The following is a 24,520-nucleotide window of genomic DNA, read 5'->3' as shown; positions in this document are numbered from 1 at the left end:
CGGAGCTATGAGTACAGGTCGAAGGAGGTGGTGGAGCCAGGAGCACAGGCTGAAGGAAGGGTGGAGCCAGGAGCACGTGCTGAAGGAGTAGCAGAGTTAGGAGCAATGTATGAAGGAGGGGAGGAGGCAGGAGCTCAGGCTGAATGTGGGGGCAGAACCAGGAACACAGGCAAAAGGAGGGTTGGAGATTCAAATACAGGTTGAAGAAGGGGTGGAGCCAGGACCATGTGCAGAAGAAGGTGCAGAGCCAGGAGTATAGTTTGAAGGAGGGGCAGGGTTAAGAGCACAGGATTAAGGAGTGGTAGAGTCAGGAGCGAAGGTTGAAGGAGGTGGTGGAACCAGGAGCACAGGCTGAAGGAGTGGCGGAGCCAGGAGCACAGGATGAAGGACGGGCGCAGTCAGGAGCGCAGTCTGAAGGTGGGTTTGAGCCTTGTGTACAGGCTGAAGGAGGGTGCAGCGAGGAGCACAGGCTGAATGAGGGGTGGAGCCAGGAGCACAGGCTGAAGCAGGGGCAGAGCCAGGAGCACAGGTTGAAGGAGGGGCGGAGACTGGAGCACAGGCTGAAGCAGGGCTGGAGCCAGTCGTACAGTTTGAAGGAGAGGCAGGGCCAGGAGCACAGACTGAAGAATGGGTGGAGCTTGGAACACAGGATTAAGGAGGGGTGCAGTCAGGAGGGCAGACTGAAGGAGGGGTGGAAGCTGCATTACAGGTTGAAGGAGGGCCGGAGCCAGGAGCACTGACTGAAGGAGGTGCAGAGCCAGGAGCACAGGCTGAGGTTGGGCACAGCCAAGAGTGCAGGTTGAGGGGAGTCGAAACCAATGTTATCTGCTGAATGAGGGGCGGAGAGAGGAGCACAGGCTGATGGAGGGGTGGAGCCAAAAGTACAGCCTGAAGGAGGGGTGGAGCCAGGAACACATGTTGAAGGATGGGGCGGAGTCAGTATGACAGGTTAAAGGAAGTGGTTGAGCCTGGGGCACAGATTGAATGAGGTGGTGGAACCGGGTGCACAGGATGAAGGAGGGGCAGATCCAGGTGCACAGGCTGAAGGAGGGGCAGAGCCAGGAGCACAGGTTGAAGGAGGTGGTGGAGCCGGGTGCACAGGATGGAGGAGGGTGTAGTCTGGAGCACAGGATTAAGGAGGGGCGCAGTCAGGACAGCAGGCTGAAGGAGGGGTGGAGCCTCAGGTACAGGTTGAAGGAGGGGTGGAGCTAGGAGCTCAGGCTTAAGGAGGGGCCGAGCCAGGAGCATGGGTTGAAGAGGGGGGCGGAGCCAGCGGCAGAGCTGAAGGAGGGCTGGAGGCAGGAACACATTCTGAAGAATGGGCGGGGCCAGGAGCACAGGCTGAAGGTGGAGCGTAGTTTGGAGCACAGGATTAAGTAGGGGCGCAGTCAGGAGGGCAGGCTGAAGGAGGGGTGGAGCCTCGGATACATGTTGAAGTAGGGGGTGGAGCCAGGAGCTCAGGTTGAAGGAGGGGCAGAGGCAGGAGCACTGGCTGAAGGTGGGGCCTCAGGGACGCCGGCTGAAGGAGGGGCCGGGCCAGGAGCATGGGTTGAAGAGGGGGGGCGGAGCCAGTGGCAGAGGCTGCGGACGGGCACAGCCAAGAGTGCAGGTTGAGGAGGGTCGAAGTCAGTGGTACCTGCTGAATGAGGGGCGGAGAGAGGAGCACAGGCTGAAGGAGGGGCAGAGTCAGGAGAACAGACTGAAGGAGGGGTGGAAGCAAAAATGCAGCCTGCAGGAGGGGCGGAGCCAGGAACACAGGTTGAAGGAGGGGGCGGAGCCAGTATGACAGGTTGAAAGAAGTTGTTGAGCCGGGTGCGCAGGATGAAGAAGGGGCGGAGCCAGGTGCATTGGATGAAGGAAGGGGGAGCTAGGTGCTCAGGATGAAGGAGGGGCGGAGTCAAGAGCACAGGCTTAAGGAGGGCTAGATGCAGGAGTACAGGTTGAAGGTGGGGCAGGGCCAGGATCACAGGCTGAAGGATGGGTGTAGTTTGGAGCACAGGATTAAGGTGGGGCACAGTCAGGAGGACAGGCTGAAGGAGGGGTGGAGCCCAGGAGTATAGGTTGAATGAGTTGGTGGAGCCGGGATCATGGGCAGGAGGAGGGGTGGAGCCTCGAGTACAGGTTGAAGGAGGGGCACGCCAGGAACACAGGCTGACGAAGGGGTGGAGCCTCGAGTACAGGTTGGAGGAGGGGCAGAGCAAGGAGCACAGACTGAAGAAGGAGGCGGAGCCTTGAGCACAAGCTGACGGAGGGGTTGAGGCAACAGTGTAGGTTGACGGAGGTGGTGGGGCCAAGAGCACAGGCAAAAGAAGGGGCAGAATCAAGAGAACAGACTGAAGGAGGGCTGGAGGCAGGAGTACAGGTTGAAGAAGGGGCGGGGACAGGATCACAGGCTGAAGGATGGGCGATGTTTGGAGCATGGGATTAAGGAGTGGCTGAGTCAGGAGCCCAGGCTGAAGGAGGGGCGGAGACTCGAGTACAGGTTGAAAGAGGGGTGGAGCTAGGAGCGCAGGCTAAAAGAGGAGCCGAGCCAGGAGCATGGGTTGAAGAGGGGGGTGGAGCCAACGGCAGAGCTGAAGGAGGGCTGGAAGCAGGAGTACAAGTTGAAGGATGGGCGGAGCCAGGAACACAGGTTGAAAGATGGGGCAGAGTCAGGATGACAGGTTGAAGGAAGTGGTTGAGCCTGGGGCACAGATTGAGGTGGTGGAACTGGATGCACAGGATGGAGGAGGGTGTAGTTTGGAGCACAGGATTAAGGAGGGGCGCAGTCAGGACGGCAGGCCGAAGGAGGGGTGGAGCCTTGGGTACAGGTTGAAGGAGGGGTGGAGCTAGGAGCTAAGGCTGGAGGAGGGGGCAGAGCCAGAAGCACAGACTGAAGGAGGGCTGGATGCAGGAGTACAGGATGAAGGAGGGACGAGGCCAGGATCACAGGCTGAAGGATGGGCGTAGTTTGGGGCACAGAATTAAGGAGGGGCACAGTCAGGAGGATAGGCTGAAGGAGGGGTGGAGCCCAGGAGTACAGGTTGAGTGAGTTGGTGGAGCCGGGAGCATGAGCAGGAGGAGGGGTGGAGCCTCGAGTACAGATTGGAGGAGGGGCAGAACAAGGAGCACAGACTGAAGAAGGAGGCGGAGCCTTGAGCACAGGCTGACGGAGGGGTTGAGGCAAGAGTGTATGTTGACTGAGGTGGTGGGGCCAAGAGCACGGGCAGAAGAAGGGGCAGAATCAAGAGAGCAGACTGAAGGAGGGCTGGAGGCAGGAGTACAGGTTGAAGGAGGGGCGGGGACAGGATCACAGGCTGAAGGATGGGCGATGTTTGGAGCATGGGATTAAGGAGTGGCTGATTCAGGAGCGCAGGCTGAAGGAGGGGCGGAGACTCGAGTACAGGTTGAAAGAGGGGTGGAGCTAGGAGTGCAGGCTGAAGGAGGGGCGGAGACTCGAGTACAGGTTGAAAGAGGGGCGGGGCCAGGAGCACACGCTGAAGGTGTAGCATAGTTTGGAGCACAGGATTAAGTAGGGGCGCAGTCAGGAGGGCAGGCTGAAGGAGGGGTGGAGCCTCGGATACATGTTGAAGTAGGGGGTGGAGCCAGGAGCTCAGGTTGAAGGAGGGGCAGAGGCAGGAGCACTGGCTGAAGGTAGGGCCTCAGGGACGCCGGCTGAAGGAGGGGCCGGGCCAGGAGCATGGGTTGAAGAGGGGGGGGCGGAGCCAGTGGCAGAGGCTGAGGATGGGCACAGCCAAGAGTGCAGGTTGAGGAAGGTCGAAGCCAGTGGTACCTGCTGAATGAGGGGCGGAGAGAGGAGCACAGGCTGAAGGAGGGGCAGAGTCAGGAGAACAGACTGAAGGAGAGGTGGAAGCAAAAGTGCAGCCTGTAGGAGGGGCGGAGCCAGGAACACAGGTTGAAGGAGGGGGCGGAGCCAGTATGACAGGTTGAAAGAAGTGGTTGAGCCAGGTGCTCAGGATGAAGGAGGGGCAGATTCAAGAGCGCAGGCTGAAGGTGGGGCAGAGGCAGTAGCCCAGGAAAAAGCAGGTGTGGAGCCAGGATGAGAGGTTGAAGGAAGTGGTATAGCCAGGAACACATGTTGAAGGAGGTGGCAGAGTCAGGAGCACAGGATGAAGCAGGGTCAGTGTCAGGAGCGCAGGCTGACGGAGGGGTGGAGACTCGAGTACAGGTTGAAGGAGGGGCAGAGCTAGGAGCAAAGGCTCAAGAAGGATGCGTAGCCAGGAGCACAAGCAGAAGAAGGTGGGGAGCCAGGAGTACAGATTGAAGGAGGTGGTGGAGCCAGGAGCACAGGCTGAAGGAGGGGCAGAGCCAGGATGACAGGTTGAAGGAAGTGGTGGAGCCAGGAGCATAGGTTGAAGGAGGGGGTGGAGCCAGGAACACCAGTTGAAGGAGGTGGTGGAGCCAGGTGCACAGGATGAATGAGGGGCGGAGCCAGGTGCACAGGTTGAAGGAGGGGCGGTGTCTGGAGCACAGGCTGATGGAGGGGTGGAGCCTCAAGTACAGGTTGGAGGAGGGGCAGCATCAGGTGAACAGACTGAAGGAGGGCTGGAAGCAGGAGTACAGGTTGAAGGAGGGGTGGAGCCAAAAGTCAAGGCTGAATGAGGGGCAGAGCAAGGAGCACAGGGTGAAGGAGGGACAGGGTTTGGGACACAGACTAAAGGAGGGCTGGAGGCAGGAGTACAGGTTGAAGGAGTGGCGGGGCCAGGAACACCAGTTGAAGGAGGGGATGGAGCTAGGAGCACAGGCTGAAGGAGGGTCGGAGACAGGAGAACAAACTGAAGGAGGGGTGGAGCCAAAAGTACAGGCTGAAGCACGGGCAGAGCAAGGAGCATGTTTTGAAGGAGGGACAGGTCCTGGAGCACAGAGGGCTGGATGCAGGAGTACCGGTTGAAAGAGGGGTGGAGACAGGAGCACAGGCTGAAGAATGAGCAGGGCCAGGTGCACAGGTTGAAGGAGGGACACAGTGAGGAGCATGGGATTAAGGAGGGGTGGAATCAGGAGGCAGGCTGAAGGAGGGGTGGAGCCAGGAGTACAGGTTGAAGGAAGTGGTGGAGCCTGGAAAACAAGTTGAAGGAGGTGGCAGAGCCAGGAGCACAGGATGAAGAAGGGTCGGTGTCAGGAGCGCAGGCTGACGGAGGGTTGGAGACTCGAGTACAGGTTGAAGGAGGGGCAGAGATAGGAGCAAAGTCTGAAGGAGGGTTCGGAGCCAGGAGCACAAGCAGAAGAAGTTGCGGAGCCAGGAGCATGGGCTGAAGGAGGGGCAGAGGCAGGAGCTCAGATTGAAGGAGGGGTGGAGCCAGGAGCACAGCCTGAAGGTGGGGTGGAGCCAGGTAAACCGGCTGAAGGAGGGGCTGAGCCAGGAGCACAGTTTGAAGGATCATGGGCTGAAGGAGGATCAGAGCCAGGAGTACAGGTTGAAGAATTTGGTGGAGCCAGGAGAACAGTCTGAAGGACGGGTGGAGCCAAAACTACAAGGTGAAGGAGGGGCGGAGTAAGGAGCACAGGTTTATGGAGGGACAGGGCCTAGAGCACAGACTGAAGGAGGGCTGGACGCAGGAGTAGGTGTTGAAGGAGGGGTGGAGACAGGAGCACAGACTGAGGATGGTGCAGGGCCAGGACACAGGCTGAAGGAGGGGCACAGTTTGGAGCCCGGGATTAAGGAGGGGCAGAGTCAGGAATGCAGACTGAAGGAGGGTTGGAGCCTCGAGTACAGGCTGAAAGATGGGTGGAGCCAGGAGCACAGGCTGAAGGAGGGGACGGAGCCAGGAGCACAGGCTGAAGGAGGGGTGGAGACAGGAATACAGGTTGAAGGAGGTGGTGGAGCCAGGAGTACAGGTTGAAGGAGGGGGTGGAGCCAAAAGTACAGGCTGAAGCACGGGCACAGCAAGGAGCACGTTTTGAAGGAGGGACAGGTCCTGGAGCACAGACTGAAGGAGGGCTGGATGCAGGAGTACCGGTTGAAAGAGGGGTGGAGACAGGAGCACAGGCTGAAGAAGGAGCAGGGCCAGGTGCACAGGCTGAAGGAGGGGCACAGTGAGGAGCATGGGATTAAGGAGGGGCTGAGTCAGGTGCGCAGGCTAAAGGAGGGGTGGAGGCTCGAGTACAGGCTGAAGGAGGGGCCAAGACAGGAGCACAGCCTGAAGGAGGGACGGAATCAGGAACGCAGGCTGAAGGAAGGGTGGAGCCAGGAGTACAGGTAGAACGAGGGTGCGGAGCCAGGATCACGGGCTGAAGGAGGATCGGAGCCGGGAGTACAGGTTGAAGGAGGTGGTGGAGCTAGGACCACAGGCTGAAGGAGGGGATGGAGCCAGGAGCACAGGCTGAAGGAGGGGTGGAGCCAGGAATACAGGTTGAAGGAGGTGGTGGAGCCAGGAGCACAGGCTGAAGGAGGGGCACAGTTAAGAGCACGGGCTGAAGGATGGGGCGGAGTCAAAAGCACAGGCTGAAGGAGGGGTGGAGCCAGGAGTACAGGTTGAATGAGGTGGTAGAGCCAGGAACACAGCCTGAAGGAGGCGCATAGTTAGGAGCACGGGCTGAAGGAGCGGCACACTTAGGAGCATGGGATTAAGGAGGCGCTGAGTCAGGTGCGCAGGCTAAAGGAGAGGTGGAGGCTTGAGTACAGGCTGAAGGAGGGGCCGAGACAGGAGCACAGGCTGAAGGAGGGCGTGGAGCCAGGATCACGGGCTGAAGGAGGATCGGAGCCAGGAGCACAGGTTAAAGAATTTGGTGAAGCCAGGAGAACAGTCTGAAGGACGGGTGGAGACAAAACTACAAGGTGAAGGAGGGGCGGAGTAAGGAGCACAGGTTTATGGAGGGACAGGGCCTAGAGCACAGACTGAAGGAGGGCTGGAGGCAGGAGTACAGGTTGAAGGAGGGCTGGAGGCAGGAGTACAGGTTGAAGGAGGGATGGAGCCAGGAGCAGGTGCTGAGGATGGTGCGGGGCCAGGACACAGGCTGAAGGAGGGGCACAGTTAGGAGCCCGGGATTAAGGAGGGGCAGAGTCAGGAATGCAGCCTGAAGGAGGGTTGGAGCCTCGAGTACAGGCTGAAGGATGGGGGAGCTAGGAGCACAGGCTGAAGGAGGGGATGGAACCAGGAGCACAGGCTGAAGGAGGGGTGGAGGCAGGAATACAGGTTGAAGGAGGTGGTGGAGCCAGGAGCACAGGCTGAAGGAAGGTGGAGACAGGAATACAGGTTGAAGGAGCTGGTGGAGCCAGGAGTACAGGTTGAAGGAGGGCCGGAGCCAGGAGCACAGGCTGAAGGAGGGGCACAGTTAGGAGCACGGGATTAAGGAGTGGCTGAGTCAGGAGCGTAGGCTGAAGGAGAGGTGGAGCTTCAAATACAGGCTGAAGGAGAGGTGGAGCTTGGTGCACAGGCTAAACGAGGGGATGGAGCCAGGAGTACAGGTTGAAGGAGGTGGTGGATCTAGGAGGACAGGCTGAAGGAGGGGCGGAGACAGGAGCACAGGCTGAAGAAGGTGCAGAACCTGGAGCACGGGCTGAAGGAGGGGGCGGAGCCAGCTGCACAGGCGGAAGGAGGGGCGGAGCCAGGAGCGCAGGCTGGAGGAGGGGAGGAACCTGGAGCACAAGCTGAAGGAGGGGCACAGTTAGTAGCACAGGATTAAGGAGGGGCTGAGTCAGGTGTGCAGGCTAAAGGAGGGGTGGAGGCTCAAGTACAGGCTGAAGGAGGGGCCGAGACAGGAGCACAGGCTGAAGGACGGGTGGAGCCAGGAGTACAGGCTGAAGGAGGGGCACAGATAGGAGCATGGGTTGAAGGAGGGAGTGGAGCCAAGAGCATAGGCTGAAGGAGGGGTGGAGCCAGGAGTGTAGGTTGAATGAGGTGGTGGAGCCAGGAGCACCGGCAGAAGGAGGCGGTGGAGCCAGGATCACAGGCTGAAGGAGGATCGGAGCCAGGAGTACAGGTTTGAAGGAGGTGGTGGAGCCAGGAGAACAGTCTGAAGGACGGGTGGAGCCAAAACTACAGGGTAAAGGAGTGGAGGAGTAAGGAGCACAGGTTGATGGAAGGACAGGGCCTGGAGCACAGACTGAAGGAGGGCTGGAGGCAGCAGTACAGGTTGAAGGAGGGGTGGAGTCAGGAGCATGTTCTAAGGATGGTGCGGGGCCAGGACACAGGCTGAAGGAGGGGCACAATTAGGACGACGGGATTAAGGAGGGTCTGAGTCAGGAGCGCAGGCAGAAGAAGGGGTGGAGCCTCGAGTACAGGCTGAAGGACAGGTGGAGCTCGGTGCACAGGTTAAATGAGGGGATGGAGCCAGGAATACAGGTTGAAGGAGGCGGTGGAGCCAGGAGCACAGGCTGAAGGAGGGGCACAGTTAAGAGCACGGGATGAAGGATGGGGTGGAGCCAGGAGCACAGGCGGAAGGAGGGGCGGAGTCAGGAATGCAGGCTGAAGGAGGGTTGGAGCCTCGAGTACAGGCTGAAGGAGGGGTGGAGCTAGGAGCACAGGCTGAAGAAGGTGGTGGAGCCAGGAGCACGGGATTAAGGAGGGGCTGAGTCAGGAGCACAGGCTGAAGGATGGGTGGAGCCAGGAATGCAGGCTGATGGAGTGGCGGAGCCAGGAGCTTGGGCTGAAGGATGGGCGGAGACCGGAGCACAGTAAAAAGGTGGGGAAGAGCCAGGAGTACAGGTTGAAGGAGGGGCAAAGTTAGGAGCATGGTCTGAAGGCGGAGGCAGAGCCAGGAGCACGGGCTGAATAAGGGGGCGGAGCCAGGAGCACGGGCTGAAGTAGGATCGGAGCCAGGATTACAGGTTGAATGAGGTGGTGGAGCCAGGAGCACCAACAGAAGGAGGGGCGGAGCCAAGAGCATTGGCTGAAGGAGGGGGGGAGCCACGAGCACCTTCCTGAAGAAGGTGCGGAGCCAGGAGCACAGGCTGAAGGAGGGGCTTAGTTAGCAGCGCAGAGTAATGGAGGGGTGGAGCCAGGAGTACAGGCAGAAGGAGGGGTGGAGCCAGGAGTACAGGTTGAAGGAGGTGGTGGAGCCAGGAACACAGGCAGAAGGAGGGGCGGAGACAGGAGCACAGGAGAAATGTGGGGCGGAGCCAGGAGGACAGGTTCAAGGAGGGGCAGCGTTAGGAGCATGGGATTAAGGAGGGGCTGAGTCACGAGCGCTGGCTGAATGATGGTTGGAGCCTCGAGTACAGGCTGAAGGATGGGTGGAGCTCGGTGCACAGGCTAAAGGAGGGGATGGAGCCAGAAGCACAGGCTGAAGAAGGGGTGGAGCCAGGAGTACAGGTTGAAGGAGCTGATGGAGCCTGGAGCACAGGCTGAAGGAAGCGTGGTGCTGGGAGTACAGGTTGAATGACATGGTGGAGCCAGGACCACCGGCAGAAGGAGGGGGCGGCGCCAGGAGCACGGGCTGAAGGAGGGCCACAGTTGGGAGCATGGGATTTAGGAGGGGCGGAGCCAGGAATGCCAGCTGAAGGAGGGGTGGAGCCTCGAGTACAGGCTGAAGGAGGTGTGGAGCAAGGAGCACAGGCTGAAGGAGGGTATGGAGCCAGGAGCACAGGCTGAAGGAGGGGTGGAGCCAGGAGTGCAGGCTGAATGAGGTAGTGGAGCCAGGACCACCGGCAGAAGGAGGGCCGGAGCCAGGAGCACAGGCTGAAGGAGGGGCACAGCTAGGAGCATGGGATTAAGGGGGGGCTGAGTCAGGAGCGTAGGCTGAAGGATGGTTGGAGCAACGAGTACAGGCTGAATGATGGGTGGAGCTCGGTGCACAGGCTAAAGGAGGGGATGGAGCCAGGAGCACAGGCTGAAGGAGGGACGAGGACAGGAGCACATGGTGAAGGTGTGGCCAATTCAGTCGAACAGTCTGAAGGAGGGGTGGAGCCAAAAGTACAGGCTGAAGGAAAGGCGGAGCAAGGACCACGGTTTAAAAGAGGGACAGGGCCTGGAGCACAGACTGAAGGAGGGGTGGAGACAGGAGCACAGATTAAAGGAGGGCTGGAGACATGAGCACGTGCTGAAGAAGGTGCGGAGCCAGGCACACAGGCGGAAGGAAGTTGGAGCCAGGAGTACTTGCTGAATGTGGTGGTGGAGCCAGGAGCTCGGGCTGAAAGAAGGGCGGAGCCAGGATCACACGCTGAAGAAGAAGTGATGCCAGGAGCACCGGCTGACGGAGCAGTGGAGCCAGGATGACAGGTTGAAGGAGGTGGTGGAGCCAGGAGCACAGGCTGGAGGAGGGGCGGAGACAGGAGCACAGGCAAAAGGTGGGGTGGAGCCAGGAGCACAGGTTGAAGGAGGGACAGGGCCAGGAGCACAGGCTGAATGAGGGGCACAGTTAAGAGCACGGGAATAAGGAGGGGCTGAGTCAGGTGCGCAGGCTGAAGGAGGGGTGGAGGCTCGAGTACAGGCTGAAGGAGGGGCGGAGACAGGAGCAGAGGAAAAAGGTGGGGCGGAGCCAGGAGTACAGGTTGAAGGAGGGGCAGTTAGGAGTATGGGCTGAAAGAGGGGGCGGAGCCAGGAGCACAGGCTGAAGGAGGGGTGGAGGCAGGAGTACAGGTTGAAGGATATGGTAGAGCCAGGAGCACAGGCTGAAGAAGGGATGGAGCCAGGAGCACAGGTTGAAGGAGGTGGTGGAGCCAGGAGCACAGGCTGGAGGAAGGGCGGAGACAGGAGCACAGGCAAAAGGTGGGGCAGAGCCAGGAGTACAGGTTGAAGGAAGGGCACAGTTCGGAGCACGGGCTGAAATAGGGTATGGAGCCAGGAGCACAGGCAGAAGTAGGGGTGGAGCCAGGAGTACAGGTTGAATGAGTGGTGGAGCCAGAAGCATTGGCAGAAGGAGGGGCGGAGTCAGGAGCACGGGTGGAAGGAGGATCAGAGCCAGGATTAGAGGTTGAAGGAAGGTCGGAGCCAGGAGCACAGGCTGAAGGAACGGTGGAGCCAGGATGACAGGTTGAAGGAGGTGATGGAGCCAGAAGCACAGGCTGAAGGAGGGGCACAGTTAGGAGCTCGGGCTGAAGGATGGGGCACAGTTAGGAGCGTGGGCTGAAGGATGGGGCACAGTTAGGAGCGTGGGCTGAAGGATGGGGCGGAGCCAGGAGCACAGGTGGCAGGAGGGGCGGAGTCAGGAATGCAGGCTGAAGGAGTGTTGGAGCCTCGAGTACAGGCTGAAGGAGGGGTGGAGTTAGGAGCGCAGGCAGAAGGAGGGGTGGAGCCTCGAATACAGGCTTAAAGAGAGGTGGAGTTCGGTGCACAGGCTAAAGGAGGGGTGGAGCCAGGAGTACAGGCTGAAGGAGGTGGTGGAGCTAGGAGCACAGGCTGAAGGATGGGCACAGTTAGGAGCATGGACTGAAGGAGAGGGCGGAGCCGGGAGCACAGGCGGAAAGAGTGACGGGGCCAAGAGCGCAGGCTGGAGGAGGGGCGGAGCCAGGAGCACAGGATGAAGGAGGGGCACAGTTAGGCACACAGGCTAAAGGAGGGGCGGAGTCAGGAAGAAAGGCTGAAGGAGGGGTGGGGCCTCGACTACAGGCTGAAGGAGGGGTGGAGCTAGGAGTGCAGGCTGAAGGACCGCTGGAGCCAGGAGCACAGGCTGAAGAGGGTGCAGAGCCAGGAGCACAGGCTGAAGAATGGGTACAGTTAGGAGCACGGTATTAAGGAGGGGCTGAGTCAGGAGCGCCGGCTAAAGGATGGGTGGAGGCTCGATTACAGGCTGAAAGAGGGTGTGGAGCCAGGAGCACAGGCGGAAGTAGGGGTGGAGTCAGGAGTACAGGTTGAACGAGTGGTGGAGCCAGGAGCACTGGCAGAAGGAGGGACGGAGTCAGGAGCACGGGCAGAAGGAGGATCAGAGCCAGGAGTAGAGGTTGAAGGAAGGCCGGAGCCAGGAGCACAGGCTGAAGGAGCGGTGGAGCCAGGATGACAGGTTGAAGGAGGTGGTGGAGCCAGAAGCACAGGCTGAAGGAGGGGCGTAGACAGGAGCACAGGCTGAAGGAGGGGTGGAGCCAGGAGTACAGGTTGAAGGAGGAGTGGAACCAGGAGCACAGGCTGAAGGAGGGTTGGAGCCAGGAGTACAGGCTGAAGGAGGGGTGGAGACAGGAGCACAGGCTAAAGGAAGGGCGGGGCCAGGCGCACAGGCTAAAGGAGGGGCACATTGAGGAGCACGTGATTAAGGAGGGGCAGATTCAGGAACGCAGTCTAAAGTAGGGGTGGAGCCTCGAGTACAGGCTGAAAGAGGGGTGGAGCCAGGAGCAAAGGCTGAAGGAGGGTTGGAGCCAGGAGCACATGCTGAAGGAGGGGTGGAGCCAGGAACACAGGCTGAAGGAGGGTCGGAGCCAGGAGCACATGCTGAAGGAGGGGTGAAGCCAGGAGTACAGGCTGAAGGAGGTAGTGGAGCCAGGAGCACGGGATTAAGGAGGGGCTGAGTCTGGAGCGCAGGCTGAAGGAGGGGTGGAGCTTGGAGCACAGCCTGAAGGAGGATCGGAGTCAGGAGTACAGGTTGAAGGATGTGGTGGAGCCAGGAGCACAGACTGAAGGAGGGCAGAACCAGGATCATGGGCTGAAGGAGGACTGGAGCTAGGAGTACAGGTGGAAGGAGGTGGTGGAGCAAGGAGCACCGGCAGAAGGAGGATCAGAGCCAGAAGTACAGGTTGAAGGAGGTGGTGGAGCCAGGAGCACGGTCTGAAGGAGGATCGGAGCCAGGAGTACAGGTTGAAGGATGTGGTGGAGCCAGGAGATGCGGAGTCAGGAATGCAGGTTGAAGGAGGGGTGGACCTTGGAGCACAGCCTGAAGGAGGATCGGAGTCAGGAGTACAGGTTGAAGGATGTGGTGGAGCCAGGAGCACGGTCTGAAGGAGGATCGGAGCCAGGAGTACAGGTTGAAGGATGTGGTGGAGCCAGGAGCACAGGTTGATAGAGGGACGGAGCCAGAGGCAAAGGCTGAAGGAGGGGCACAGTTAGGAGCATGGGTTTAAGGAGGGGCGGAGTCAGGAATGCAGGCTGAAGGAGGGTTGAGCCTCGAGTACAGGCTGAAGGAGGGGCACAGTTAAGAGCATGGGATTAAGGAGGGGCGGAGTCAGGAATGCAGGCTGAAGGAGGGGTGGAGCTTGGAGCACAGCCTGAAGGAGGATCGGAGTCAGGAGTACAGGTTGAAGGATGTGGTGGAGCCAGGAGCACAGGCTGATGGAGGGCAGAACCAGGATTATGGGCTGAAGGAGGACTGGAGCAGGAGTACAGGTAGTCCCAGGTTGAAGGATGTGGTGGAGCCAGGAGCACAGGTTGATAGAGGGACGGAGCCAGAGGCACAGACTGAAGGAGGGGCACAGATAGGAGCATGGGTTTAAGGAGGGGCGGAGTCAGGAATGCAGGCTGAAGGAGGGTTGAGTCTCGAGTACAGGCTGAAGGAGGGGCACAGTAAGGAGCACGGGATTAAGGAGGGGCGGAGTCAGGAATGCAGGATGCAGGAGGAATGGAGCCTCGAGTACAGGCTGAAGGAGGGGTGGAGCTAGGTGCACAGGCGGAAAGAGGGGACGGAGCCAGGAACACAGGCTGAAGGAGGGGTGTAACCAGGAGTACAGGTTGAAGGAGGGCTAGAAGCACGTGCTGAAGAACGTGTGGAGCCAAGAGCACTGCCTGAAGGAGGGTCACAGTTAGGAGCATGGGCTGAAGGTGGGGCGGAGCCAGGAGCACAGGCTGGAGGAGGGGGGGTGCCAAGAGCACGGGCTGGAGGAGGGGCGGAGCCAGGAGCACAGGCTGAAAGAGGGGCGGTGCCAGCATCACTGGTTGAAGGAGGGGTGAGTTAGGCGCACAGGCTAAAGGAGGTTTGCAGCCAGGTGCACAGGATGAAGGAGGGCTGGAGTAAGGAGCGCAGGCTGAATGAGGGGTGCAGCTAGGAGCACAGGCTGAAGGAGGGGTGGAGCCAGGAGTACAGGCTGAAGGAGGGGTGGAGCCAGGAATGCAGGCTGATGGAGTGGCAGAGCCAGGAGCATGGGCTGAAGGAAGGGCGAAGACAGGAGCACAGGAAAAAGGTGGGGTGGAGCCTGGAGTACAGGTTGAAGGAGGGGCACAGTTAGGAGCATGGGCTGAAGGAGGTGGCGGAGCCAGGTTCACAGGCTGAAGGAGGGGTGGAGCCAGGAGTTTAGGTTGAAGGAGGTGGTGGAGACAAGGGTACAGGTTGAAGGAGGTGGTGGAGACAGGAGCGAAGGCTGAAGGAGTGATAGGGCCAGGAGCACAGGCTGAATGAGGGGCACGGTTAGGAGCACGGGAATAAGGAGGGGCGGAGTCAGAAATGAAGGCAGAAGAAAGGGTGGAGCCAGGTGCACCGGCTGAATGAGGTGACGGAGCCAGGAGCACAGGGTGAAGGAGGAGCACAGTTAGGAGCACGGGATTAAGGAGGGGCTAAGTCAGGAGCGCAGGCTGAAGGAGGGGTGGAGGCTCGAGTACAAGTTGAAGGAGGGGTGGAGCTCAGGGCACAGGCTGAAGGAGGGGACGGAGCCTGGAGCACAGGCTGAGGGAGGGGTGCAGACAGGAGCACAGGTTGAAGGAGGGACAGGGCCTGAAGCACAGTCTGAAGGAGGGCTGGAGGCAGGAATACCGGTTGAAGGAGGGCTGGAGGCAGGAATACAGGTTGAAGGAGGGCTGGAGGCAGGAGTACAGGTTGAAGGAGGGCTGGAGGCAGGAGTACAGGTTGAAGGAGGGATGGAGCCAGGAGCAGGTGCTGAGGATGGTGTGGGGCCAGGACACAGGTTGAAGGAGGGGCACAGTTAGGAGCCCGGGATTAAGGGGGGTGCGGAGTCAGGAATGCAGGCTGAAGGAGGGGTGAGCCTCGAGTACAGGCTGAAGGAGGGGTGGAGCTAGGAGCACAGGCTGAAGGAGGGTATGGAGCCAGAAGCACAGTCTGAAGGAGGGGTGGAGCCAGGTGTACAGGTTGAAGGAGGAACACGGTCTGGAGCACAGACTGAAGGAGGGCTGGAGGCAGGATTACAGGTTGAAGGAGGGATGGAGTCAGGAGCACAGGCTGAAGGAGGGATGTAGCCTGGAGTACAGGTTGAAGGAGGTGGTGAAGCCAGGATCACAGGCTGATGGAGGGACAGAGCCAGGAGCATGGGCTGAAGAAGGTGTGGAGCCAGGAGTACAGGATTAAGGAGGGGCTGAGTCAGGAGCGCGGACTGAAGGAGGGGTGAAGCTTGGAGCACAGCCTGAAGGAGGATCGGAACCAGGAGTACTGCTTGAAGGATTTGGTGGAACCAGGAAAACAGTCTGAAGGACGGGTGGAGCCAAAACTACAAGGTGAAGGAGGGGCGGAGTAAGGAGCACAGGTTGAAGGAAGAACAGGGCTTGGAGCACAGACTGAAGAAGGGCTGGAGGCAGGAATACATGTTGAAGGAGGGGACGGAGCCAGGAGCACAGGCTGAAGGAGGGGTGGAGCCAGGAGTACAGGTTGAAGGAGGTGGTCTAACCATGAGTACAGGTTGAAGAGGGCCGGTGCTAGGAGCACAGGCTGAAGGCAGGGTGGAGCCAGGAGCACAGTCTGAAGCAGGAGCAGGGCCAAGAGCACAGGCTGGAGGATTTGCGCAGCCAGGTGCACAAGCTGAAGGAGGGGTGGAGCCAGGAGCACAGCCTTAAAGAGGGGCACAGTTAGGAGCACGGGATTAAGGATGGGTGCAGTCAGGAGCGCAGGCTGAAGGAGAGGTGGAGCTCGGTGCACAGGCTAAAGGAGGAGATGGAGCCAGGAGCACAGGCTGAAGGAAAGGTGGAGCAAAGAATGCAGGCTGATGGAGGGGCGGTGCCAGTAGCATGGGCTGAAGGAAGGGCGGAGACAGGAGCACGGAAGAAGGTGGGGCGGAGCCAGGAGTACAGGTTGGAGGGGCACAGTTAGGAGTATGGTCTGAAGGCGGGGGCAGAGCCAGGTGCACAGGCTGAAGGAGGGGTGGAGCCAGGAGTTCAGGTTGAAGTAGGTGGTGGAGGCAAGGGTACAGGTTGAAGGAGGTGGTGGAGACAAGGGTACAGGTTGAAGGAGGGGTGTAGCCAGGAGCGAAGGCTGAAGGAGGGCTGGAGCCAGGAGTATAGGTTGAAGGAGGTGGTGGAGCCAGGAGCACAGGCTGGAGGAGGGGTGGGGCAAAGAGCACAGGCTGGAGGAGGGGCGGAGCCAGGAGCACGGGCTGGAGGAGGGGTGGAGCCAGGAGTACAGGTTGAAGGAGTTGGTCTAGCCACGAGTACAGGTTGAAGAGGGCCGGTGCTAGGAGCACAGGCTGAAGCAGGGGCAGGGCCAAGAGCACAGGCTGGAGGATTGGCGCATCCAGGTGCACAGGCTGAAGGAGAGGTGGTGGCAGGAGCACAGCCTTAAAGAGGGGCACAGTTAGGAGCACGGGATTAAGGATGGGCGCAGTCAGGAGCGCAGGCTGAAGGAGAGGTGTAGTTTGGTGCACAGGCTAAAGGAGGAGATGGAGCCAGGAGCGCAGACTGAAGGAAAGGTGGAGTAAAGAATGCAGGCAGATGGAGGGGCGGAGCCAGTAGCATGGGCTGAAGGAAGGGCTGAGACAGGAGCACAGGAAAAAGGTGGGGCGGAGCCAGGAGTACAGGTTGAAGGAGGGGCACAGTTAGGAGCATGGTCTGAAGGCAGGGGTGGATCCAGGTGCACAGGCTGAAGGAGGGGTGGAGCCAGGAGTTCAGGTTGAAGGAGGTGGTGGAGACAAGGGTACAAGTTGAAGGAGGGGTGTAGCCAGGAGCGAAGGCTGAAGGAGGGCTGGAGCCAGGAGTATAGGTTGAAGGAGGTGGTGGAGCCAGGAGCACAGGCTGGAGGAGGGGTGGGGCCAAGAGCACGGGCTGGAGGAGGGGCGGAGCCAGGAGCACGGGCTAAAAGAGGGGTGGTGCCAGGAGCACTGGTTGAAGGAGGGGCGAGTTAGGCGCACAGGCTAAAGGAGGTTTGCAGCCAGGTGCACAGGATGAAGAAGGGCTGGAGTAAGGAGCGCAGGCTGAAGGAGGGGTGCAGCTAGGAGCACAGGCTGAAGGAGGGGTGGAGCCAGGCGTACAGGCTGAAGGAGGGGTGGAGCCAGGAGCACAGCCTAAAGGAGGAGATGGAGCCAGGAGCACAGGCTGAAGGAAGGGTGGAGCCAGGAATGCAGGCTGATGGAGTGGCGGAGCCAGGAGCTTGGGCTGAAGGAAGGGCGAAGACAGGAGCACAGGATAAAGGTGGGGCGGAGCCAGGAGTACAGGTTGAAGGAGGGGCAAAGTTAGGAGCATGGGCTGAAGGAGGTGGCGGAGCCAGGTTCACAGGCTGAAGGAGGGGTGGAGCCAGGAGTTCAGGTTGAAGGAGGTGGTGGAGACAAGGGTACAGGTTGAAGGAGGTGGTGGAGACAAGGGTACAGGTTGAAGGAGGGGTGTAGCCAGGAGCGAAGGCTGAAGGAGGGCTGGAGCCAGGAGTATAGGTTGAAGGAGGTGGTGGAGCCAGGAGCACAGGCTAGAGGAGGGGTGGGGCCAAGAGCACGGGCTGGAGGAGGGGCGGAGCCAGGAGCACGGGCTGAAAGAGGGGCGGTGCCAGAGCACTGGTTGAAGGAGGGGCGAGTTAGGCGCACAGGCTAAAGGAGGTTTGCAGCCAGGTGCACAGGATGAAGGAGGGCTGGAGTAAGGAGCGCAGGCTGAAGGAGGGGTGCAGCTAGGAGCACAGGCTGAAGGAGGGGTGGAGCCAGGCATACAGGCTGAAGGAGGACCGGAGCCAGGAGCACAGCCTAAAGGAGGAGATGGAGCCAGGAGCACAGGCTGAAGGAAGGGTGGAGCCAGGAATGCAGGCTGATGGAGTGGCGGAGCCAGGAGCTTGGACTGAAGGAAGGGCGAAGACAGGAGCACAGGATAAAGGTGGGGTGGAGCCTGGAGTACAGGTTGAAGGAGGTGGTTAAGCCAGGATCACAGGCTGATGGAGGGGCAGAGCCAGGAGCATGGGCTAAAGGAGGATCGGAACCAGGAGTACTGCTTGAAGGATTTGGTGGAGCCAGGAGAACAGTCTGAAGGACGGGTGGAGCCAAAACTACAAGGTGAAGGAGGGGCGGAGTAAGGACCATAGTTTGAAGGAAGAACAGGGCTTGGAGCACAGACAGAAGAAGGGCTGGAGGCAGGCGTACATGTTGAAGGAGGGGACAGAGCCGGGAGCACAGGCTGAAAGAGGGGTGGAGCCAGGAGTACAGGTTGAAGGAGGTGGTCTAGCCATGAGTACAGGTTGAAGAGGGCCGGTGCTAGGAGCACAGGCTGAAGGCAGGGTGGAGCCAGGAGCACAGGCTGAAGCAGGGGCAGGGCCAAGAGCACAGGCTGGAGGATTTGCGCAGCCAGATGCACAGGCTGAAGGAGAGGTGGTGTCAGGAGCACAGCCTTAAAGAGGGGCACAGTTAGGAGCACGGGATTAAGGATGGGCGCAGTCAGGAGCGCAGGCTGAAGGAGAGGTGGAGCTCGGTGCACAGGCTAAAGGAGGAGATGGAGCCAGGAGCACAGGCTGAAGGAAAGGTGGAGCAAAGAATGTAGGCAGATGGAGGGGCGGAGCCAGTAGCATGGGCTGAAGGAAGGGCGGAGACAGGAGCACGGTAAAAAGTGGGGCGGAGCCAGGAGTACAGGTTGAAGGAGGGGCACAGTTAGGAGCATGGTCTGAAGGCGGGGGCGGAGCCAGGTGCACAGGCTGAAGGAGGGGTAGAGCCAGGAGTTCAGGTTGAAGGAGGTGGTGGAGACAAGGGTACAGGTTGAAGGAGGGGTGTAGCCAGGAGCGAAGGCTGAAGGAGGGCTGGAGCCAGGAGTATAGGTTGAAGGAGGTGGTGGAGCCAGGAGCGAAGGCTAAAGGCGGGACAGGGCCAAGAGCACAGGCTGAATGAGGGGCACAGTTAGGAGCACGGGAATAAGGAAGGGCGGAGTCAGAAATGATGGCTGAAGGAAGGGTGGAGCCAGGAGCACAGCTGAATGAGGAGATGGAGCCAGGAGCACAGGGTGAAGGAGGGGCACAGTTAGGAGCACAGGATTAAGGAGGGGCTGAGTCAGGAGTGCAGGCTGAAGGAGGGGTGGATCTCGGAGCACAGCCTGAAGGAGGATCGGAGCCAGGAGTACAGGTTGAAGGAGGTGGTGGAGGCAGGAGCACCGACAGAAGGAGGGGCGAATCCAGGAGCACAGGCTGAAGGAGGATCGAAGCCAGGAGCACAGGTTGAAGGAGGTCTTGGTGGCAGGAGCACAGACTGAAGGAGGGGTGGAGCCAGGGGTACAGTTTGAAGGAGGGCTGGAGCCAGGGGTACAGTTTGAAGGAGGGGTGGAGTCAGGAGCACAGGTTGAAGGAGGGGTGGAGCCTGGAGTACAGGTTGAAGGAGGTGGTGAATCCAGGATCACAGGCTGATGGAGGGGCACAGCCAGGAGCATGGGCTGAAGAAGGTGTGGAGCCAGGAGTACAGGATTAAGGAGGGGCTGAGTCAGGAGCGCGGACTGAAGGAGGGGTGAAGCTTGGAGCATTGCCTGAAGGAGGATTGGAACCAGGAGTACTGCTTGAAGGATTTGGTGGAGCCAGGAGAACAGTCTGAAGGACGGGTGGAGCCAAAACAACAAGGTGAAGGAGGGGCGGAGAAAGGAGCATAGGTTGAAGGAAGAACAGGGCTTGGAGCACAGACTGAAGAAGGGCTGGAGGCAGGCGTACATGTTGAAGGAGGGGACGGAGCCAGGAGCACAGGCTGAAGGAGGGGTGGAGCCAGGAGTACAGGTTGAAGAGGTGGTCTAGCCACGAGTACAGGTTGAAGAGGGCCGGTGCTAGGAGCACAGGCTGAAGGCAGGGTGGAGCCAGGAGCACAGGCTGAAGCAGGGCCAGGGCCAAGAGCACAGGCTGGAGGATTTGCGCAGCCAGGTGCACAGGCTGAAGGAGGGGGTGGAGCCAGGAGCACAGCCTTAAAGAGGGGCACAGTTAGGAGCACGGGATTAAGGATGGGCGCAGTCAGGAGCGCAGGCTGAAGGAGAGGTGGAGCTCGGTGCACAGGCTAAAGGAGGAGATGGAGCCAGGAGCACAGGCTGGAGGAAAGGTGGAGCAAAGAATGCAGGCAGATGGAGGGGCGGAGCCAGTAGCATGGGCTGAAGGAAGGGCGGAGACAGGAGCACGGTAAAAAGTGGGGCGGAGCCAGGAGTACAGGTTGAAGGAGGGGCACGGTTAGGAGCATGGTCTGAAGGCGGGGGCGGAGCCAGGTGCACGGGCTGAAGGAGGGGTGGAGCCAGGAGTTCAGGTTGAAGTAGGTGGTGGAGACAAGGGTACAGGTTGAAGGAGGTGGTGGAGACAAGGGTACAGGTTGAAGGAGGTGGTGGAGACAAGGGTACAGGTTGAAGGAGGGGTGTAGCCAGGAGCGAAGGCTGAAGGAGGGCTGGAGCCAGGAGTATAGGTTGAAGGAGGTGGTGGAGCCAGGAGCGAAGGCTAAAGGCGGGACAGGGCCAAGAGCACAGGCTGAATGAGGGGCACAGTTAGGAGCACGGGAATAAGGAAGGGCGGAGTCAGAAATGATGGCTGAAGGAAGGGTGGAGCCAGGAGCACAGCTGAATGAGGAGGTGGAGCCAGGAGCACAGGGTGAAGGATGGGCACAGTTAGGAGCACAGGATTAAGGAGGGGCTGAGTCAGGAGTGCAGGCTGAAGGAGGGGTGGATCTCGTAGCACAGCCTGAAGGAGGATCGGAGCCAGGAGTACAGGTTGAAGGAGGTGATGGAGACAAGAGCACCGGCAGAAGGAAGGGCGGAGCCAGGAACACAGGCAGAACGAGGATCGCAGCCAGGAGTACAGGTTGAAGGAGGTGGTGGAGGCAGGAGCACCGACAGAAGGAGGGGCGAAGCCAGGAGCACAGGCTGAAGGAGGATCGAAGCCAGGAGCACAGGTTGAAGGAGGTCTTGGTGGCAGGAGCACAGGCTGAAGGAGGGGTGGAGCCAGGGGTACAGGTTGAAGGAGGTGGTGGAGGCAGGAGCACCGACAGAAGGAGGGGCGAAGCCAGGAGCACAGGCTGAAGGAGGATCGAAGCCAGGAGCACAGGTTGAAGGAGGTGTTGGAGGCAGGAGCACAGGCTGAAGGAGGGTCAGAACCAGGAGAACAGGTTGAAGAAGGTGGTGGGGCCAGGAGCACAGGCTGATGGAGGGGTGGAGCCAGGAGCACCGGCTGAAGGAGGGGCAGGGCCTGGAGCACAGGCTGAAGGAGGGCTGGAAGCAGGAGTACAGGTTGAAGGAGGGCTGGACGCAGGAGTACAGGTTGAAGGAGGGCTGGAAGCAGGAGTACAGGTTGAAGGAGGGATGGAGCCAGGAGCACGTGCTGAGGATGGTGCGGGGCTAGGACATAGGCTGAAGGAGGGGCATGGGATTAGTTAGGAGCATGGGATTAATGGGGGGCAGAGTCAGGAATGCAGGCTGAAGGAGGGGTGAGCCTCGAGTACAGGCTGAAGGAGGGGTGGAGCTAGGAGCACAGGCTGAAGGAGGGTACAGAGCCAGAAGCATTGGCTGAAGGAGGGGTGGAGCCAGGAGCACAGGCTGAAGGACTGGTGGAGTCAAAACTACAGGGTGAAGGAGGAGCGGAATAAGCAGCACAGGTTGAAGGAGGGGCACAGTTAGGAGCATGGGATTATGGAGGGACGGAGTCAGGAATGCAGGCTGAAGGAGGGGTGGAGTCAAGAGTACAGGTTGAATGTTGTGGTGTAGCCAGGAGTACAGGTTGAAGAGGACCGGTGCTAGGAGCACGGGCTGAAGGAGAGGCGGAGCCAGGAGCACAGGCTGAAAGAAAGGTGGAGCAAAGAATGCAGGCTGAAGGAAGGGCGGAGACAGGAGCACAGGAAAAAGGAGGGGCACAGTTAGGAGCATGGGCTGAAGGAGGGGGCGGAGCCAGGTGCACGGGCTGAGAGAGGGGTGGAGCCAGGAGCACGGGCTGAGGGAGGGGGGGAGCCAGGAGTTCAGGTTGAAGGAGGGCTGGAGCCAGGAATTCAGGTTGAAGGAAGTGTTGGAGACAGGAGTACAGGTTGAAGGAGGTGGTGGAGCCAGGAGTTCAGGCCGAAGGACGGGCACAGTTAGGAGCACGGGAATAAGGAGGGGCGGAGTCAGGAACGAAGGCTGAAGGAAGGGTGGAGCCAGGAGCACAGGCTGAATGAGGGGCGCAGTTAGGAGCACGGGATTAAGGAGTGGCTGACTAGGAGCACAGGCTGAAGGAGGGGCCGAGTCAGGAGAACAGTCTGAAGGAGGGGTGGAGCCAAACGTACAGGCTGAAGGACGTGCCGAGCAAGGAGCATGGTTTGTAGGAGGGACAGGGACTGGAGCACAGACTGAAGGAGGGGTAGAGCTCGGAGCACAGCCTGAAGGAGGATCGGAGCCAGGAGTACAGGTTGAAGGAGGTGGTGGAGCCAGGAGCACAGGTTGAAGGAGGTGGTGGAGCCAGGAGCACCGGCAGAAGGAGGATCGGAGCCAGAAGTACAGGTTGAAGGAGGGGCACAGTTAGGAGCACGGGATTAAGGAGGGGCGGAGTCAGGAATGCAGGATGAAGGAGGAGTGGAGCCTCGAGTACAGGCTGAAGGAGGGGTGGAGCTAGGAACACAGGCTGAAGGTGGGGACGGAGCCAGTAGTACAGGTTGAAGGAAGGCCGGTGCTAGGAGCACGTGCTGAAGAACGTGCGGAGCCAAGAGGACTGCCTGAAGGAGGGGCACAGTTAGGAGCACGGGCTGAAGGTGGGGCGGAGCCAGGAGCACAGGCTGAAGGAGGGGCGGGGCCAAGAGCACGGGCTGAAAGAGGGGCGGTGCCAGGAGCACTGGTTGAAGGAGGGGCGAGTTAGGCGCACAGGCTAAAGGAGGTTTGCAGCCAGGTGCACAGGATGAAGGAGGGCTGGAGTAAGGTGCGCAGGCTGAAGGAGGGGTGGAGCTAGGAGCACAGGCTGAAGGAGGGGTGGAGCCAGGAGTACAGGCTGAAGGAGGGCTGGAGCCAAAAGTACATGCTGAAGGAGGGACAGAACAAGGAGCACGGATTGAAGGAGGACAGGGCCTGGAGCACAGACTGAAGGAGGGGCACAGTTAGGAGTATGGGATTAAGGAGGGACTGAGTCAGGAGTGCAGGCTGAAGAAGGGGTGGAGCCTCGAGTACAGGCTGAAGGAGGGGTGGAGCTAGGAGCTCAGGCTTAAGGAGGGGCCGGGCCAGGAGCATGGGTTGAAGAAGGGGTCGGAGCCAGGAGCACAGGCTGAAGAAGGGGCTGAGCCAGGAGCATGGGCTGAAGGAAGGGCGGAGACAGGAGCACAGGAAAATGGTGGGGCGGAGCCAGGAGTACAGGTTGAAGGAGGGGCACAGTTAGGAGTATGGGCTGAAGGAGGTGGCGGAGCCAGGAGCGAAGGCTGAAGGATGGGCGGAGCCAGGTGCACAGGCTGAAGGAGGGGTGTAGCCAGGTGTTCAGGTTGAAGGAGGTGATGGAGACAGGAGTACAGGTTGAAGGAAGGGTGGAGCCAGGAGCACAGGCTGAATGAGGAGATGGAGCCAGGAGCACAGGGTGAAGGAGGGGCACAGTTAGGAGCACGGGATTAAGGAGTGGCCGTGTCAGGAGCGCAGGCTGAAGGAGGGGTGGAGCTCGGAGCACAGCCTGAAGGATGATCGGAGCCAGGAGTACAGGTTGAAGGAGGGGCAAGGCCTGGAGCACAGGCTGAAGGAGGGCTGGAGGCAGGAGCACGTGCTGAGGATGGTGCGGAGCCAGGTCCTAGGCTGAAGGAGGGGCACAGTTAGGAGCATGGGATTAAGGACGGGCGGAGCCAGGAACACAAGCTGAAGGAGGGGCCGAGACAGGAGCGCAGGCTGAAGGAGGGGTGGAGCCTCGAGTACAGGCTGAAGGAGGGGTGGAGCCTCGAGTACAGGCTGAAGGAGGGGTGGAGCCTCGAGTACAGGCTGAAGGAGGGGTGGAGCCTCGAGTACAGGCTGAAGGAGGGGTGGAGCCTCGAGTACAGGCTGAAGGAGGGGCACAGTTAGGAGCATTTGCTGAAGGAGGTGGCGGAACCATGTGCACAAGCTGAAGGAGGGATGGAGCCAGGAGTACAGGTTGAAGGAGGGACAGGGCCTGGAGCACAGACTGAAGGAGGGCTGGACGCAGGAGTACAGGTTGAAGGAGGGATGGAGCCAGGAGCAGGTGCTGAGGATGGTGCGGGGACAGGACACAGGCTGAAGGAGGGGCATAGTTAGGAGCCCGGGATTAAGGAGGGGCGGAGTCAGGAATGCAGGCTGAAGGAGGGGTGAGCCTCGAGTACAGGCTGAAGGAGGGGTGGAGCTAGGAGTACAGGTTGAAGGAGCTGGTGAAGCCAGGAGCACAGGCTGAAGGACAGGGTGAAGGAGGAGCGGAGTAAGCAGCACAGGTTGAAGGAGGGACAGGGCCTGAAGCACAGTCTGAAGGAGGGCTGGAGGCAGGAATACCGGTTGAAGGAGGGCTGGAGGCAGGAATACAGGTTGAAGGAGGGCTGGACGCAGGAGTACAGGTTGAAGGAGGGATGGAGCCAGGAGCAGGTGCTGAGGATGGTGCGGGTCCAGGACACAGGGTGAAGGAGGGGCACAGTTAGGAGCCTGGGATTAAGGAGGGGCGGAAT

At 60.1% G+C, this 24,520-nt stretch overlaps 1 protein-coding gene across 1 annotated transcript in view; it reads left to right on the top strand.

The window, feature by feature from the left end:
• The first annotated feature begins 339 nt into the window (after positions 1–339).
• LOC121282850 (complement C1q tumor necrosis factor-related protein 4-like) overlaps positions 340–24,520 on the top strand; it is a 37,167-nt gene continuing 12,986 nt past the window's right edge. The window contains exon 1 of the mRNA XM_041196664.1: positions 340–417. Coding sequence (XP_041052598.1) covers positions 382–417 — 36 coding nt within the window. The 5' untranslated portion in view covers positions 340–381. The remainder of the gene's footprint in view (positions 418–24,520) is intronic.

Source organism: Carcharodon carcharias, chromosome 10 (assembly GCF_017639515.1).
Source record: "Carcharodon carcharias isolate sCarCar2 chromosome 10, sCarCar2.pri, whole genome shotgun sequence".
Lineage (NCBI taxonomy): Eukaryota > Metazoa > Chordata > Chondrichthyes > Lamniformes > Lamnidae > Carcharodon > Carcharodon carcharias.
Note: the sequence above shows the minus strand (reverse complement) of the source record. Positions and strands in the feature narration are given on the sequence as shown.